This window comes from Sturnira hondurensis, unplaced genomic scaffold (assembly GCF_014824575.4).
Source record: "Sturnira hondurensis isolate 20B ecotype Veracruz unplaced genomic scaffold, ASM1482457v3 Scaffold0006505, whole genome shotgun sequence".
NCBI lineage: Eukaryota > Metazoa > Chordata > Mammalia > Chiroptera > Phyllostomidae > Sturnira > Sturnira hondurensis.
Window position 1 is genome coordinate 7,243,644 of NW_028079136.1, and position 19,315 is coordinate 7,262,958.

General features: G+C 39.8%; 1 protein-coding gene across 11 annotated transcripts in view; it reads right to left on the reverse strand.

The window, feature by feature from the left end:
• ZNF143 (zinc finger protein 143) overlaps positions 1-14,312 on the reverse strand; it is a 40,365-nt gene extending 26,053 nt beyond the window's left edge. For 4 of the 11 annotated variants that reach the window (XR_005067081.1, XM_037050100.1, XM_037050102.1 and 1 more), the window contains exons 1-7: positions 14,227-14,312; positions 7,632-7,750; positions 6,986-7,078; positions 6,091-6,174; positions 5,043-5,126; positions 3,391-3,587; positions 2,339-2,413 (exon numbers count right to left, since the gene is read on the reverse strand). Coding sequence is in view for 10 of the 11 variants with exons in the window: in XM_037050100.1 (XP_036905995.1) it covers positions 2,339-2,413; positions 3,391-3,587; positions 5,043-5,126; positions 6,091-6,174; positions 6,986-7,078; positions 7,632-7,743 (645 nt within the window). In the remaining variant the exon portion in view is untranslated. The other 7 variants (XM_037050101.1, XM_037050099.1, XM_037050095.1 and 4 more) reach the window with 6 other exon arrangements.
• Positions 14,313-19,315: the final 5,003 nt, after the last annotated feature.

Here is a 19,315-nt window from a genome sequence, read left to right on the forward strand (position 1 = left end):
GACAACACAGATGGAGTCTATAAGGGAGAAGTAAAAAGGGCAAAGGAGAAAAGCTACAATGAAAAAAAAAAAACATCCTATTCGACTTTCTTCTATTTCTTTGTCCACTGGCATCAACATCAAATGGTTTTATGTCTGCATAAAGAGTTATAGGGCTTTTTTTTTGCCCTGGCTGGTGTAGCTCAGTGGATTGAGCACGGGCCTGCGAACCACACGATCCTGGTTCAATTCCCAGTCAGGGCACATGCCTGGGTTGCAGGCCAGTTCCCAACAGGGGACTCTTGAGAGGCAACCATACATTGATGTTTCTCTCCTTCCCTTCCTCTCTAAAGATAAATAAATAAAATCTTTTTTAAAAAAAGAGCTATAGGGCTTTTTATGACATGTTGCAGTTCTGAATTCCTAGTGACACACCTGGCTCAGAAGTTACTTATTGAAAGTAACAAGCTTTTATGGTAATAGTATACTATAATGTTACACTCATTTTTCTGTAGGACACATTCTGTATTAGTCATTATAAGTGTAGTTACAACTGTCTTTCTTTAGAAATAATCTATTTAAACATTTAATTGTCAGTCACTAACAAGAGATAAAACCCTTAATGGGAAACCCCAAGGCAATGACCTATACCTCTTTTTTTTAATCTTTTAAAAATATTTTTTATTTATTGATTTTTTTTGGGGGGGGAGAAACAAATTGATTTGTCGTTCCATTTACAAGTGCATTCATTGGTTGCTTCTTATATATACTCGGACTTGAGTACAAACTGGCAACCTTGACATATTGGGACAACGCTCTAACCAACTGAGCTACCTGGCCAGGCCTTGACCAACATCTTTTGTATATATTTACACAGTATTTGAATTTCAGAAGAGGTTGACTTAGTAAAATGCAAACAGTGCTTATACTGTTGCCACTTCATGGAAAACAGAAATACTTGACTGTTCAGCAATGTTTAGAAGTATCAAATTTCCACCAGTGATTCTGCTACTGTATCATTTGCTATTATTATAAAAGTAAAACCTTATTGATAATCCTTAACAGTATAACTCAATGCCAGTAAGTGATGCTAATGCTCAAGTTAAGAAGTGTGACCCTGAAGCAGTAACTTTAAGATAGGAGATAAAAATGATAAAACTCTCAGATGAATGCAAACACTGCTGAGGGAGCAGTCAGGAAAATACTGAGGTAATTGCTGAGAAAAAGAACATCATTAAAACAAGAATATGCTACAATGATCACAGAAGCTCCAAGGACATCCACCCACACAAAACAAAAATACGTAATTCAAAACAGTCTTGAATTATGCAAGTCTTGAATTTTTGAACTGTAGAACTCCCAGAATGCATCTGTGACTACTTTGTACTAACTAAACAACTTTTAGAGGCACTGCTGCTCTAGGCTGTTATTTGGGTAAGAGGCAGCCAATGACTAAATCTAGGGTAAGCATCTGAAACGAGGGCAGCCAACCCATGGACATATGCAGCCTAGGAAGCAGTCTGGTACAAAAGGTACAAACAACCTTGCCCAGTGCAAACAATAATAATTAGCTAGACTGGACTTTTTTCCCAAGAGCTGAAAAGAAAAGTATGGAAGGAATCGGAAACAGAAGAAACAAAAAGATATAAAAAGCAAAGTCAGCCCTGGCTGGTGTAGCTCAGTGGATTGAGTGCGGGCCTGTGAACTAAGATATTGCGGTTTGATTCCCAGTTAGGGCACATGCTTGGGTTGCAGGCCAGTTCCCAGCAGGGGACACACGAGAGGCAACCATACATTGATACTTCTCTCCCTCTCTTCTTCCCTTCCCTTCTAAAGGTAAGTAAATAAAATCTTTAAAAAAAAAAAAGCAAAGTCATTCACATGGGGCCCAAAATTGCCTTGGATTACAGAACACAAGGTTCATCTGGATTTCTGTGGTATTTCTATATGATGAATCCTTACACCTGAGATAGTCTGAGAAAGTTGCTAATATATACTGCACAATGTTTTATTTTCTACTGAGGCAGAAAGGGAAGAAGGTTGGGGAGAAAGACAGAGAGAGACAGAGACAGACAGAGACAGACAGGGAGAGAGAGATCTGTTGTTCTACTTATTTATGCATTTCTTGGTTGATTCTTGCATGTACCCTGCCCAGGGATTGAACCTGCAACCTTGGCGTATCTGGACAATGCTCTAATCAACTGAGCTAACAGGCCAGGCATATTGCATGCTGTTTTTCTGAAATGGTAAGATTTTCCTAGAAAGGTAGGGAGATTCCCTATTCTTGCTTGCATCCATAAAAGGGCTTAAAAATGCTAAGAGAAAGAGATTCTTATATAAAAAAAGTAGCTTTACATACCTGCATTTTTTTCTCTTGCTCATTCTCTCCAATCATTCCAGTACCTGTTATACTTTCACTTCCATCAATGGACACCTATAGAAATAAAATAAAGCTTAAAAAAGCTTTTGCCTAGCCCTGGCTGATGTAGCTCAGTGGGTTGAGCGCAGGCCTGCGAACCAGAGGATCGCAGTTCGATTCCCAGTCAGGGCACATGCCTGGGTTGCAGGCTAGTTCCCGGCAGGGGACACAGGATACATTGTGTGTCCTTGGCAGAGGCAACCATACATTGATATTTCTCTCCCTCTCTCCTTCCCTTCCCCTCTATAGATAAATAAATAAAATATTAAAAAAAAAAGCTTTTGCCCTGGCTGGTGTAGCTCAGTGGATTGAGCACGGGCCTGTGAACCAGAGGATTGCGGTTCAGTTCCTAGTCAGGGCACATGCCTGGGTTGCAGGCCAGTTCCCAGCAGGAGACACACAAGAGGCAACCACACATTGATATTTCTCTCCCTCTCTCCTTTCCTTACCCTCTAAAGACAAATAAATAAAATCTTAAAAAAAAAAGCTTTACATTTTGACCATTGTTTAGGCTGGGTGGTAAGTTCATGGAGAGTCATTGTTTATTTCTGTGTATGTTGAAAATTTGAATAATAAAAAGTGGGAAAATAACCTTTTAAATTATATAAAAGATATTAAAAATCCAGCCCTTTTGAAGTAAAACTTAATTGACATTTTACTTCATCTTTTCCAATCTCTAGTTTCTACTTCTTAATTCATAAGTAGTTCTATATATAATCTATTATTTCTCTTAAGATACTCATTCATTCTTGCATATAACTTCTGTGAGTTACCCGCCACCCATTTCTTTAAGCTCTTATTCCATGCTGTTACTTTTCTCTCAATGTTTCTTTTTCCATATGTCTTTTAAGATAAATGCTGATCTCCTTTCTGCTGTCTGATTCCGACTCTGAATTGCTAGTTTCTTACTGGATAAAGTATACTAGTATACTTTTTTGTTTTCTTTTCTTTTAATGAAAAATAAAGGTTCTTAACATTGTAAAATGATGTACCTTTGCTGCATACTGCTCCAAAGCACTGATAGTTTCAGGGTCAATTGTGGCATCCCCGGTGTGCAAACCTGCCACTGTACCATCAGCCTGAATTGCTAAGATGGTATCAGACTGTGGGACTTGCACTGTGTGGTGGATGTAAGCTGTGGTGCCATCTTCCAGCTGAACTGCCTGTAACGCGCTCTGGTCATAACTATCTGAGGGAGTGGAAGAGAATGGCATTAAGATAAAGGTAGTCTGATAAACAGTTACATATTTAAAGGATGGAGGGAGTGAAGTTTTACTAAATAGTTACATAAGCCCTGGCTGATATACCTTCCAAGTATTATTTCATTCAATCTTCACAATTCTGTGAGACAAGTATATTTACTGCCCACACTGGACAAATGAGAAACTGAGATTTTGGGAACCAGGAAAATATAAAACTAATTAACAGTCAAAAATCAGTACACTGAGAAAAAAGGATGAATTCAAGTCAGTGGGACTCCAAAGTCCGTGGGGTTTTTTCCCTCTAAATAATCACACAAAGCTATATACAGCATAGCGAAATAGTAAATCTATCCAACTAAAACGAACCCATGATTAACTCCCACCACTAAAGAAAAACTTCGGAGATTATTTTTTCTCATTTTTAATTAAACAAATTTACTTATAAAGTATTCTAAAATTTTAAAAATTTACCCTTGGTTTCACAACTAAAAGTCTTTCTAAAACATGTTACATCATTCTATAATAAAATATTTTATAAAGTAATAACAATAGCTGGTGTTTATTAAGCACATACCATGTGATAAGCATTGCTCTAAGTGCTTTACATATGTTTGCACATTCTGTTTCACAACCACCCTGTGATGTGGATACTGATTACAATCCTCATTTTACAGATCATGAAACTGAATCACAGGGAGGTTAAGTAATTTGCTTAAAGTCACAAAGCTAAACAGGTGCAGAGAGAGATTTGAACTCTGGCTGCAGAGCTGTGCTCACTACTCCTATGCATTCCACCTGCCCGGTCCTCCCCACACAAAGTTAATAAACATGAACACTTTGCTGTATTTGCTTAAGACAGTTTTAAATTTTTATTTAGTTTTAATTAAAGATCAACACAATAGACAAAGTATTATATTTAAGAGAAATAAAAGAATCAACAATTTAACTTTCAAGTATTTAATTTCATATTTTAAAAGCATCCTGGCCCTGGCTGGTGTGGCTCAGTGGATTGAGCACAGGCCTGCGAACCACACGATCATGGTTCAATTCCCAGTCAGGGCACATGCCTAGGATGCAGGCCAGTTCCCGGCAGGGAACACACCAGAGGCAACCATACACTGATATTTCTCTCTTTCTCTCCTTCCCTTCCCCTCTAAAAATAAATAAATAAAATCTTTAAAAAATAAATAAATAAAAATAAAATAAACGCATCCTGTAGTTGAAGTCCTTTAGGGAATAGAAGTTTGCTATTGAGACCTGTTATTGGACAGCTCAAATTAGAAAGATTTTGCTCAGTCTGTGCCAAAATCTGCTTTCTTGTACTTGAAAACTAGCATAAATCTCCTTTTATGTGACAGCACTTCATTAACAACAGACAGGTCTTATTTTTGCCACATATCCATTTCTTCCTTATTTTATTTATATTTCCAAAGCTATCTTACCTTTAGAGGCATGGTGAATAAATGCTGTAGTTCCATCTTCTAACTGTACTGCTTGACCATCCTCTAGACGTAAACTGTCCCCTGCTCGAGAACAATGTTTACATTTAGATCCCATGCTTTCTGATAACTCAGCAACAACAGAGTAAATAAATCATGCCCTGGCTGGTGTGGCTCAGTGGATTGAGCATCCGCCTACGAACTGAAGGGTCACTGGTTTGATTTCCAGTCAGGGCACATGCCTGGGTTGTGGGCCAGCTCCCCAATTGCGAGCTTACAAGAGGCAACCAAATGATGTACCTCTCGCACATTGACATTTCTCTCCCCTTCTCCCTTCTCTCTCTCTAAAAATAAATAAGGATCAAGAAAAATAAAATAAATCAAACACATACAAACTACACTTGCTTTATGGGTCCTTTGAATTCACATAATTTCAGTAAAACTGCTCTCAATAAGGGTAATGATAGGAGGACATTAAGATACTTGTTTTAGAAATATATGCCAGGGGCCCTGGCTGGTGTAGCTCAGTGGATTGAGTGTGGGCCTTCAAACTATGGGATTGCGGTTTGATTCCCAGTCAGGGCACATGCCTGGGTTGCAGGCTAGTTCCCAGCAGGGGACACACAGGAGGCAACCATACATTGATATTTATCTCCCTCTCTCCTTCCCTTCCCCTCTAAAGATAAGTAAATAAAATCTTAAAAGATACTCTTTTAAAAAAGGAAGAAAAAAGAAATACATACTAGGTTGTAAGAAGAGTTGAAAGAAGGACAAAAAGAAAAAAATCAGAGACATCTAGCTCACATAATAGAAATATTTACTTAGGACTGTTGCACGTTTGTCTCCAGAGTGTAGCCCAATAACTTCTTTTCTATTATTTTTGAGAGAAAGTCTCAAGTTAAAATGGTCTTTCACTGTTCTCTGTGACATCTACTGATCTTCCCTTTCAGAAGGAGGACTAGAGATCAGGACTAAGTTTAGGTAATAAGGGAGAGAGGCAGAAAAGACTAAAATATGAAAATTAGGACAGTAAGTAGTATCAAATACTTACTAGTTTTAGGTATGGGTACATGTTGAACATAGGCAGCAGAACCATCTTCCAACTGAATGACCTGGCCATCTATGAGTTTTCCATCTGGAACAAGACATTTAAACCACTGAATTAGAATAAGAAAAAATGTTAAACTTTATACAATTTCAAAATGATTATCAACTATAAAAACATACACTACTTAAGATCATGTTCATCTTGGTTCTTCCCTCAACGTTCTGAGGCAATTCAATAACACATCCAGTGATCCTACAGAAAGCAGAAAAGCCTCCCTCAGCCATCCTTCCTCCCCTCCAATTCCCAATTAGACAAGTTCAAGAGGAAGAGCGGCTCATCACAGCAGGCTACCTGAGTTGACCCTCTGTGCACTCTTCAGAGCCACCTAGAAACAGTAACTCTGAACAGGGGGAAGCTGAAGCTAGGAAGAATAGACAGCTATGTCAGTGTATGTGAGGCCATTCTCATCCAGGGGGCATAAGTCCCTAGACTACGTATATATGTGTTTAGTAGGTTTCTATAAAAACAAAAAGTTTGAGAACTAGGCTATTTCTTGGATCAAAGTAAACACTGATTCAGAGGCAATGTTGTAAAACTAAAACCAAATGACTTTACTCTTTTGCATATTTCTTAAAAACATTAAATAATAACTTGAACTATAAATAGCAAGAAAGGTCCTAATAGAATCAGGCTAGGGGCACTCCTCTCTCCCTCACTTAATTTTGATACCCCACAGTATCTTCCAAATGTCTCGAAGAGTGTCCCCAAATTATTAAACCAATTTTAAGTTAAACTGAAGCTAGGAAGGCCTGGGAAGGGGTCGAGTTACTAAGTGCTCCAACTCTGAGGTCATTATGCATTGCTGATACTAACCAATGGGTTGTAATGAGGTACGCACCTTTAGAATTATGTTGTATATAAGCAGTAGAGCCATCTGCAAGTGTTACTGCTTGCAAGCTTACACCTTCCATATTTTCTAAATTGTCACCATCTATTATAAAAAGACAATTGTTTTCTTTAGATAACTATCACATGTACATCTATTTAAATCAATTCTTTAAAATGAAAATTAGGCAGACGGCTTAACTTAGATTCAAGTGTGATTTTTTCTAGTATTTACAAAAAACATTCCCCTGTCCCACTGCACCCAGCATCTACACCAAGGTAAAAATGCTTATTTTTTTTTTTAATATTTTATTTATTTATCTTTCGAGGGGAAGGGCAGGAGAGAGGGAGAGAAACATCAATGTATGGTTGCCTTTCGTGTGTCCCCTGCTGGGAGTTGGCCTGCAGGGAACTGGCCTGCAACCCAGGCATGTGCCCTGACTGGGAATCGAACTGCGATCGTCTGGTTCGCAGGTCTGCGCTCAATCCACTGAGCTACACCAGCCAGGGCCTAAAAATGCTTATTGAAAGGCTTAGCTTTGGGTTGTCTCTAGCTAAATGAGAAAAGAGATGTAAATTCAGTGTTGTGATTTTTCATTTTCCCTTAAGCTAAATGATATTTCCAAAACCACAGAATCCCTTCAGATAAGATTGCTCACCTGCCACAGTCACAGCCTCTGTCAGACACAGGGTCACGTGCTGAGCCTCCATTCCTCCTCCAGGAAACTCTGCCATTCCCTGAGAGTCTCGATTTATTTGGGCTAACAACATTTTTTACCTTGAAGAAAAATATAGCCCTTGAGAATAAAGAACAATGCACATGAAATAAAAGCTACAGAGAATATTTATGAACCATAAAAAAATGCCAAGAAAATGAACAGTTTTTGAAATAAGCAGAAATTTCACTTAATATGCAGGGTAAAACTATGAACTCAAAGTCCAAGGCATGCTTTTCATAATTTATCAAACTATTAAACTATTGAGCACACTGGCAAGTGTTGCTTATCAGTTTTGTAACATGTCTAAAATTCCCGTAATTAGAGTTATTTGGGTTTAACATGTTGAAGATTCCCACTTATATTCCGTTAGCAATTCTGTTGACTCAGTGAACCCTGAGGGTAGGGGAAAGTTTGTTTCTTTCCTATAACTGCATTCATGGTTTTTTAAAAAAGATTTTATTTATTTATTTATCTTTTTAGAGGGGAAGGAGAGAAGGAGAGAAACATCAATGTATGGTTGCCTTTTGTGCGTCCCCTGCTGGGAGTGGGCCTGCAGGGAACCGGCCTGCAACCCAGGCACGTGCCCTGACTGGGAATCGAACCGCAATCCTCTGGATCGCAAGCCCGCGCTCAATCCACTGAGCTACACCATCCAGGGCTGCATTCCTGTTTTAAAAAAATGTATATAAATACCTATACATGCTATACAATGTATATAAATGTATATACATTTATAAATTCAAGAGGTCCTCCCAGAATTGGGACCAGGAAATGAGGGTGGAGTGAGGAAGGGACTTAATTTTTACTGCATACCTTCTATAAGTTAAAAATTTTTACTATGTTTATGTCCATTATTTTTTTAAAAAGTAGTTACTATGAATAGAAGCATTAATAGAAAAAGCAGCACTTAACTCTGCCTCAGGGGTGCAAATACCAGGGCAGGTAAATTTGGGCAGACAAAGATAAGTAAGCATTTCCTAGAGGTAGAAAATAGAAAGGGCAGTCCAAACAGAGAGAAAAACCTTTAACTGTCACTGGCTCCTCACTACCCAGATCTTAGTCATCATTTGAATCCTACATTATTTGCTGTTACTTTGATTTGCCTTTCCACCCATTCATGCATTTACCAGTTGACTTCCACAAGTGCCCCCACTGGGGATTGAACCTGCAACCCCAGTGCATCAGGAAGATGCTCCCATCGACTGAGCTACTTGGCCAGGGCCCTCATTATTTTAATGATCATAGATTTCATGTACATTATGGCTTTATAATTTGCTGGCATGTTATGCTTTTTTTTTTCTGTTGCATGCTATGCATTTGACTCTTGCTCAGCTCCTAGGCAATTAACCTGCTGCTGAGCCCCCATTTCCTCCACTGAAAAAAATGGAGGAAGACCCACCTGACAGGGCTGTTGTAAGAATTAAGTGAAATAATGTATTTAAAGCCTTTAGCACTGAAGATGTACTTTTGTGCCAGTTTTCTTTATGCAAGTGAGAAAAGTGAGGTTTACAGAACCTTGTTTTGGGCTGAAAAGCTTCTGCTTCCTGATATCTAATGCTCTTCTCTCATCTTACCAGTCCTTTAACTCCTACATCCAGTCTGCCCATTAGATTATAAGCCTTCTAGAATATGTGCTATGTCCTTCGGGTCTCTGGAATTTTGACTCCTAAGATTGTATGTTCAACAAATATCTAATGAGCCTGGGCTGGTATGAATCAGTGGACTGAGCACTGGCCTGCTAACCAAAGGGCCCCCAGTTTGCTTCCCAGTCAGGGCACATGCCTGGGTTGTGGGCCAGGTCCCCAGTAGGAGTGCACGAGAGGCAATCACACATGGATGTTTCTCTCCATCTTTCTCCTTCCCTTTCCTTCTCTCTAAAAATTAAATAATGATGATAATCTTTAAATAAATAAATGGGTAAATAAAGTTAGACACACCTCATGTTGCAGAGTGCTTTACAACAGTCATCCATTATATACACCCAGACATGGCCCTCTAGTTCTTACTATACTCATAACTCTTCCTGCTTTTACATGTATTGTTCAGTTTCACCTCTTAACTGAAATAGCAATTCTACCACTATCTCCTTATTTGCTATCACAGAAACCTCTTTCATAGGAGCATTTCACTTATCAGAATCTCTAAGTCACAGAGGCCAACACAAGGCCCTCGGGCCAAATCCGGCCCTCCACCTTGTTTCAACCTGGCAGCAGCGCAGAGCTCTCACTTAACTGTTCAGGAGTAGTGACATTTATATAATCCTAATATTATACTCTGCCCTTTGAAGGCAACCGGGAGGCTGATGTGGCCCCAGGTGAAAGTGAGTTTGACGCCCCCATTCTAAATGGACTCTAAATTCCAGGATGGCAGGGCTCCCATCAGTCCTATTCACTCCTGAATTCCTAGTGCCTTCAGGAAATCATGCCACATGGTACATGCTTACTAAATTATTTGCTGAATAAATGAATACAATTTGTATAAGGTCATGGCTAGTTAACTGCCTAAAATGGGATTAAAGATTAAGTCTTCTTTAATTCCAATGCTCTTTTTATTGGCTCACCTATAGTGTCCTACTGTATTACGTGTATATATTAGTAGATCAAAAGCCACTTCCTCAGACCCTTTTTCCCAGAGCCAGCTGGACCCCCATAAAGCATGGCTGACCCTAACTGTTTTGTGAACCTTTATCCTGGGGACTAGAAAATTACTGGAAGCACCCTGAAGGCTCAGAAGCTCCAGGAATTTACTAAACGGGACAAACCACATCACAATGACCTCCAGACCGTGATGACCTCCAGACCCCGCACCCAAAGATAACATTGAAACAAGCTGCAGCCTAACTGAAACATCCTGCTCTACAACCACCCCATTACCCCATCAAAGCCCTAACCCCTCAGTGATGGTGCTAGTGCTGGTAGTATCCCCACACCTGACCCTTCCCCTCCCCTGGGAAAGCAAAAATAAAACCCTTTACTCTTAGCACTATCTTCTCTTTGTGAATTCTTTCACAGCCCACACTGCCAACCACCCTAACATTTAGCACGTATAAATTACCATTAATTGTAATGATTCCAACTTCCTGTGACTATTATTCCATGTTATATAAATGTCTGTATTTTCAATTCTAGGCCAGTTGCCATCATGGTTTAACTTAAAAAAATGTGTGTAAACAGTACATTAACATCTGTGTTATGGCATATTATGTATAGTACTCAAAATACTGCATTACTCTACAAACTACAGGTATTTTATATTTTAAAAGTAAGAAGATGGGTACTAGGTAGCTTACACTTCAGAGACTGGGCTTTTGAACCAGTCATAGGTTCAAGACTCAGCTTTGCCATGTAATAAATTGTTGGACAAGTTACTCTAAATTTCAGTTGACTCACTTGCAAGATAGGGATAATAACTCCAGTATTTGATTAAGGTTTATAGTGAAGGTGATAAGTTTACATATGTAAACGACTCAAAAAATTATTCAATTCATTGCCTAATTAAAGTTAAGTGCTGAGTAAAGTGGTATTTTAAGTAAAAAACATGTAGTTTGGAGTTAATGTCCGTGTCTACACATTAATGGATAAGTCATTTCTGCAGGGTGCAGAGTTCCCACTGCAGTTTTGTTTTGTTTTTTAAGATTTTATTTATTTATTTCTAGGGGGAGGATAAAGAGAGGGAGAGAAATATCCATTGGTTGCTTCTCGCATGCCTCCAACCAGGGACTTGGCCTGCAACCCAGGCATGTACCTTGACAGGAAATGAACCAGCAACCTTTTGTTTGCAAGACAATGGCCAACCCACTGAGCCACGCCAGTCAGGGCTGCTGCAACAGCTTTAAAATTGAATTAGATTTATTGAAAAGGATAGAGAAAAATTTATCACTGTTTTCAAAAGTTTTTTTTCAAAGAATGACAGGGAGACTTCTAAGTCTAAATCAATCTGAAAAACAAAATAATTCTGATTGACAGTACAATAAAGTTTAAAACACTGTCTCACAAATTAAGCATAGAAACAAGCAATGACACATGCAACTGAACTCTTTAAAAGAAAAACCACTGTGTTCTGAAATAAAGCCAGGAGCAAAAAGACTTAGAACTAGATGAAACCTCAGATTAAAACAAAAACAAAAACTAGATTAAAAACTTCAATATGGAGTAACAATGAAAATCTCAGGACTCAGAAAATTTTCCTCGCATAATCACAAAGTGCCAGTACATCATAATTAGTGACATCTTAAGTAATAGTAGAGGCACAATTCCTGAATACAGGTAGCTCATCTTTACATGAAGAACACAGCAATTCTTACTTCACAGCAATATCTCACCTTGCAGCAAAGGGCTATAAACATTTCGCCAATCGTGTAATCTTGTAAGAGACTTTTATATGAAAAGACCTCATACAACTCAATAGCAAGCAAATAACCCAACTTAAAAATGGGGGAAAGATAAAAATCAACATTTCTCTAAAGAATGTTTATCTACAAGTGGCCAATTAAGCACATGAAAAAACGTTCAATACCATTAGCCATTGGGAGATACAAACCAAAATCAGTAAGATACCACTTCATACCCACTAACTAAGAAGTGCTGACAAGACATGAAGGAATGGGAACTCTCATACACTGCTGGTAGAAGTGTAAAACGGTGCAGCCACTTTGGAAAACAATTTGCCAGTCCCCCAAAAGGCTGAATGTAGTTACCAACCACATGACCAAGAAATTCTACTCCTAGGTATATATCTAAGAGAAGCAAAACTGTATATCCACACAAAATCTCGTACAGTGTTCATAGCAACATTATCCATAACAGACAAATTGGTGGAAACAAACCATATGTCCGTCAACAGATAATGGACAAATATAATGTCTATACATGAAATAACTCAATAGAAAGACATGAAGTTCTGATAATGCTATCACATGGGGGACCCTTGCAAATATTATGCAAATGAAAGAAGCCAGTCACAAAAGCCCACACACTGAAATTCCTATGAAACGTTCACAATAGTGGTTGGGGAAGAAGTTGGGGGTTAAAGGGAACAGGGAGTTTCTTTTTGGCGTGATGAACATGTTTAAAAATTTATGGTGGTGATGGCTGCACAGCTCTGAATACACCAAGCCAACTTAATTACACACTTTAAATGGATGAGTTGTATGTGAATTATACCAATAAAGCTATTATTTTTTTAAAGGTGGGGGTGGGGGGGAGGCTATGGAATTTTCAAAATATACCTTAGTTACAAATCTTATCATCTCATCAGTTTTTGGAGGATCTCCTTATCATCTATTCTCTTACTAAACACTTAACAATGAACTTAAACTGTACCCTCAGGGAGAGAAAATACTAAGTACTGCATCGATTTTTGTCAACTACAGAAAAACCAATGTATCTTCCAGTAAGACTCAGGGCGAAGCTGACCACAGCCTCCAACTTACAATTTTTCACTATATCCCACCATAATTATACCAGCTGATTAGACACTTCCAAAGCAAAGGCTTAAGTTGATTTTAAACACCAATGGTACTAGCAATGGTACTTCCCCCCCCGCCCCACTTCTTTCTTAACTTCGTTAGTGTGGTCACTTTATTGTTTAAAAATAAATAGGAGGGAGNCCAGTAAGACTCAGGGCGAAGCTGACCACAGCCTCCAACTTACAATTTTTCACTATATCCCACCATAATTATACCAGCTGATTAGACACTTCCAAAGCAAAGGCTTAAGTTGATTTTAAACACCAATGGTACTAGCAATGGTACTCCCCCCCCGCCCCACTTCTTTAACTTCGTTAGTGTGGTCACTTTATTGTTTAAAAATAAATAGGAGGGAGTAAAAATTGGTTCACATTCCACAATGTTACAAAGCAACCGAAGGAATCGTTCTCTTTGGCCAAAACCGACCAAAAAAAAAGGAGGAATGACAAAAATAACAATTTCTAAATATTCGGTGTTAGACCTCAAATGACCTAAATTTTTTTTTAAGTGAGATAAAGAAGTAATCTGTGCACGATATGGGTGGGAGGATATTCTAGGTGCGTTCTTCAGGCGGGGTCCAAGGGGGCCCACGGCCAGTCCTGCCGCCGGCGCCACAGCTGGGGCCTGGTATAGACCATGGCCCGCCGTCCCAGGCGGAGGAGCTTCATTCACCACGGGAGCGCCTGGGGACTCGCTCCGCAAGGAGGTCAAGACCAGACGCCGCCAGGCTCCCGAGGGCGCCAGGCTCCCGAGGGCTCCACCCTCCCGTCCCTTTCCTCGGCGGTCCCTCGAGGGAACAGGCGGGGCACCGAGCAAAGACGAGAGTTTGGGGGGAGGGGGGTCTTCGGTAAGAAAAGCTCCGCCGCCCCAGCGTGGCGGCCGCGGGTTATTAATAAACTCCGATTCTGCCCAGGCGCCGCTGCCCGCCGTAAAATCAGAAGGGCCTGCGACCAAGACTGAGCAGCCGGAGTCAGGGCCCGGGCCCTAGCGAGCCCGCGCCGCAGCGTTAAGGGCGGCGGCCGGGCGGAGAATAATGCACACTGGGTAAAAACACATTTATATACGAACCTCCGAGAAAATTTTCCAACAATTCCTTCGTCCGACCACCATGCACCAGGACAGGAAACAGCCGCCCGGCCCCCAGGCCCCGCAACCCGCATACCTAGTCTGAAGCCCGCCCCTAGCCTCCATTGGGCTTTCACTACGTCACTCATTAGACGCTTCCTGCTTACCATTGGCTCAAATTTATGCGACTCGAGAGATCAGTTTGTCCACGCCCCATTTTCTTGACGTCACGCCTTAAGGCAAGCGCCTGAGTGGCTTGGCTGAAGAGCGGAATCAAAGTTCCTGTGTCTCAGTGGTTGGCAGAACCGCTTATCCTAGACCGACACCGCCTCGCTAACTAGTGAATTATGCTGATTCGGGGGCTCCTGCGGGAGACGCCATTTTGTAGTGAGGGAGGGATGCTGGTCCTTGTGACTAGCCGGGAGGGAAAAGGGGTGGCTGGCGCCATTTTCCCCACAGGGGCTAGGAGATGGCCTTGACTCTTACGGTGGGCCTACTGGAGCGCGTTCTGGGGACTGGTTGGGCTTTGCTTAGAGATTGCCGTATGTCGCGCCGTTGGGAGGGAAATGGTTGTGAGGAGTAGGACAAAATGGGATGCCTAACAGCTCCCTGGGGGCTCTTGGTGCCCGCTGGGGCCTTTGGTTTCGGAGGAGGGCTCCGCTTTCCCGCGAGTTGCTCTAAGGCAGTCAATGGTTGCCAAGCTTCTCCGCGCTTCGGTCGTCCGGGCATCACCATTCGGTGGGAGGGTGAGCCCCCTAACGCCCCCCCCCTCCCCCAAAAGCCTCGGAGGAGTTTGGCCACGGGTCTTGGACTCCGCTGGCAGAGTGCGGTTCCTTCTGCACTTTAATGTTTAGGTTCAAAATTTGAAAGTCTTTAATGGTGTCGTACCTTCTCTCTTTTTTAAAATCGACCTTCATTTTCACCTTTTGTGTGTTTCGCGAATTAAAGAAAAGCGAAAAGGTTGGGAAAAGCATTTCCTCTGTCTCCGTGAACCTAGTCAGAATGAATACAAATTAGTTACTAAATTTTTCCACGTCCCAACCCCAACTTCAACTATTGGAAATACTAGACGTTTCAGGAGTATTCAGTGAGTTCATTTGCTTTGGCAACCAGGCTGAATAAAGAGGAGATAAAAGTTTGCTAAACCGGGCATTCCAGGTGTGGAGCTGAGTTACTACGAGAATGAGGAGGCCGGTCAGTTGTAATAGGTTAGTGTTCCTCTTGCAAAAATTGGAGCGCGCTAGATGATGTTAGATTTAGAGTCTTTGATGTTTCAGGTGGTTTTGGAATGGCCAAGGGGATTAAGGCAAAAAGAAAGTTAAAAATAGCTCTCTAAATGAAAATAACTAAAGTGTTTTGACCGACAGTTAAGCCTAGTTCGAGATTTCAATGGTACCTTATTTCTTGGAGGAGAGTAGGGGGCAGGTTGAACCTACTAGAGTTTAGTTGAGTAATTGGTGCCCAAACGCCAGTCCAAGAAAAATAACGACTTTTGAGTTTTGTTTGAATACATATTACATCTCTGAAGCAGTTTTTTTTCATTGTGCCCTTAGAAAAATGAAAAAATGTAACACGAAATTGGATTAGGTTACTTGAAACTGAAGGAATTGGCTTACGGAAAGCAGCCTCGTACTACTCAATGGATAGGTTCCCTTTGACATAAAGGAGTATAAGAGTTCAGATGAAAAACAAGGTTTTTAAAAATAAACCAAACCAGGGTGTTTTAACTTACACATTCTATACCTTCCAGGTGTTGTATCTGTATTTGGTAATCAGAAATGTTATTAAAAGAAACAATACTTCTCTGCAGTTTAGCCATTTATTACTAAGTCTCATGCCTGTAGTTTACTCATTACAATACAGAATTCCAAGAATTCATGTGTAAATTTGTATATTTTTATTACCATTTATCCCCGTTATAGCGTCTTCCACCCCACCCAATGCCCAGAGCTGTCAGCCTGCTCTTTATGATTTTATCCCTGGCTGGTGTGGTTCAATGAATTGAGTGTGGGCCTGCAAACCAGATGATGGCGGTTCAATTCCCAATCCGGGCACAGGCCTGGGTTGCAGGCCAGTTCCTGGCAGGGGACGCAAAGGAGGCAACCATGCATTGCTATTTCTCTTCCTCTCTCCTTCCCTTCCTCTCTAAAGATAAATAAATCTTTAAAGAAAAAAGACTTTTTAAAGATTTTATTCTAAGAAAAAGGAAGGGAGGAAGAGGGAAACATTGGTTGCCTTGCACAGGCCCTAACCGTGGACCTGCCCACAACCCAGGCATATGCCCTGAAGGGGCATCAACAGGTGACCTACTGACAGCCATACAGCCAGAGCTCAAAAAGAAGCTTTAGGTTTACCCATTAATTGCAGATTGCATTTACAAAACTTTTTTTGGTCTTTTTAAAATTAGTTTACATTCAGTATTATTTTGTGTTAGTTTCAGGTGTATAGCAGTGGTTGGCCAATCATGTACTTTACAAAGTTTTTCCCCTCATACTTTCAGTATCATACATAGTTACTACAATGTTATTGACCATATTTCCTATGCTCTACTTCACGTGACTAGATAAGATACTGTAATTCTTACCTGATTCAGAGAGAAACCCTAACTCTTGATTTTTTTCACAGGTAGTGGAACTTTGTGTTAACAGTATTTACCAGTGATTTTAGAGTTCACGTGTACAGAGTATTCAGGGCAATCCATAATCTTCATAATTTCCCAAATCATATTTTCTCCTGTCCCTTATATCTTATATTTTGGATTAATGACTTGAAAATATTTCACTTCCAACCAGCGCTAGTACTGGTGCTAGGCCCTTAAAGCTGGACCATCTGGCCAATTCATGAATAGGCTAATTTATTTCTAGGCCCCTTTAAAAACTGCCATTGTGATTTTAAAAACATTTAAATAACTCAAAACTTTCTGGAGAATTGACTGAATTGAGCATGTTTGTACCATGTCAACCAATAAAGTATTATATGTGTAAAAAAAGATACAAAGAAATGCATTAAATCCTAAAAATATCTGGAACAAAGTGTTTAGAGATGACTTGGGTTCATTAAGTTATTTCTGTAATAAATTTGAATTTTTTAAATCATGGATTTGTAGTTTTTAAAAAACGAAAATTTAAAACCAAACTAGTAGCTTGCTCTGTATTGGGAGCTGTGGCTATAGGTATATCAACTTGTCTCGGAATCTGTTGCCTCATCCTTAAGGTAAAAACCACTTATGCAAAGAAGAAAAAAAGGAGAAAAAACCTACTTATGCCATGGCGTGATTGGCACACAATATGGATACACAATATGAGAATATAGGCAAACGAATTAGCACAGTGCCTAGTAGAGATGCATTCAAGGACTTAATGTTAAACCATCTTTCTCCAGTTCTCACTTTAATGGTCTCTACAGCAGTGGTTCTTAAGCACCTAAATAATAGTTCTGTTGTGATTGGGATGAAAGCTATGAACAATATGCTAAAAAGTTTGTGGTTTCATAGGGCTTTCAGGAGTCCTTGGCCTGTAGACTGAAGCCAATTCAGTTAATCTCAGTTTCCACACCGAAAGCATTAATCAGGGCTTAATTAGAACATGTTTTGGAAGTTTATGTTAAAATGCCCCTTTTCCAATCTCAGATAAGTGGTTTTCAATTTATATGATGACATGAGCATAGCTATACTACAACTGTTAATGTTTTGTTAGTGGCTAATTGAATGATTCCCCTCATTTTAAACTGATGTAATTACAGTATGAATGCAAGTTTTCCATTTATCAACTCTACCCTTGGACCACTTGTTAACCTCATTCATTCATCTTTGAAAAATCACAGAGTTTGAAGTTTACCAATTGTGACTAATATATGTTAAGTTTATTTTAGTGACAAACTGAGGAAGTACATTCAATTTACACAATGCTATAAATCTTGAAAAGACCCTGAAGATTCCAGGTGTCCCTTTGGAAGTGGCTACTTTGGAAGTGGCTACTATAGCTTCATTTTGGGATCTAATTATATTTGCTTAAATCGAAACTAGAACATTCCAAACAGGGAAAACCGAGTTTCATTAATAGACACAGTAAGTCCGCACTGTTTCAGTAGTAAATAGTGGATAGTACACGAATGAAGCCACTGCTCTCAACATGATATTATTTTCCTCATACTCTTGAGACAATTTTTTATACCATTTTATAGAAAAACACTTAAGTGCTGTCTTTTTCTTTTTTTGGCAGGGGGAAGGGTTGGCTCAGTCTTAAATCCCTAATGGTATGTATTACATTGAAAAGTATAATAGATATGCAAGTTTACAGGAAAAAAATAATTTCAAGAATCACCATCCCAACCTTGGCACCAGTTTGGACTGTTTAATAGGGTAATGGCAATTAAAAAATGAACTAGTAGGCAAAATATTGGGGTAATAAAATCTGAGACTTTTTTCATCATTCCCAAAAGCAACCCTGTACACATCAGCAGTCACTTTATTTCCTCCCCAACCCTTCCCGGCAACCATTAATTTCTGCTTCTATGGATTTGTCAATCCTAGACATTTCATATAAATGGAATCTTTTCTTTGTAGTTTCCAAGGCTTATCAGTGTTGTTGCATGTTAACAGTACTCCATTCTTTTTTATTGCCAAAATACATGATTTTATGGATACACCACATTTTGTTTATTCAACTGACAGCTTGGGCTATTTGCACCTTTTGGCTGTAATGGTAGCGTTGACAATCATGTCCACGTTCTTGTGTGGACACACCTTTCCTTTCTCTCAACTCTATGTAAGAGTGGAATTGCTGGGTGACACTACATTCAATCTTACGAGGAACTTCCAAACTTTTCCACCAGATAGCCACTTTACATCTTAGCAGTGTATGATGTTCCTAATTTCTCATCTTCACCAACACTTGTTACTTGTCCACCTTCCTAATTACAAACGTGCTTAGTACATGTGAAGTACCTTATTTTTATCTTGATTTCATTTCCCAAGTGACTGGCCATATTGGGCATCTCTTCCAATGATACTAGCTTTGGAGAAGTGTCTACTTGTATTTCCTAAAGAAAATTTTTAGATAGAGGGAAGGGAGGGAAAAAGAAACATCACCAT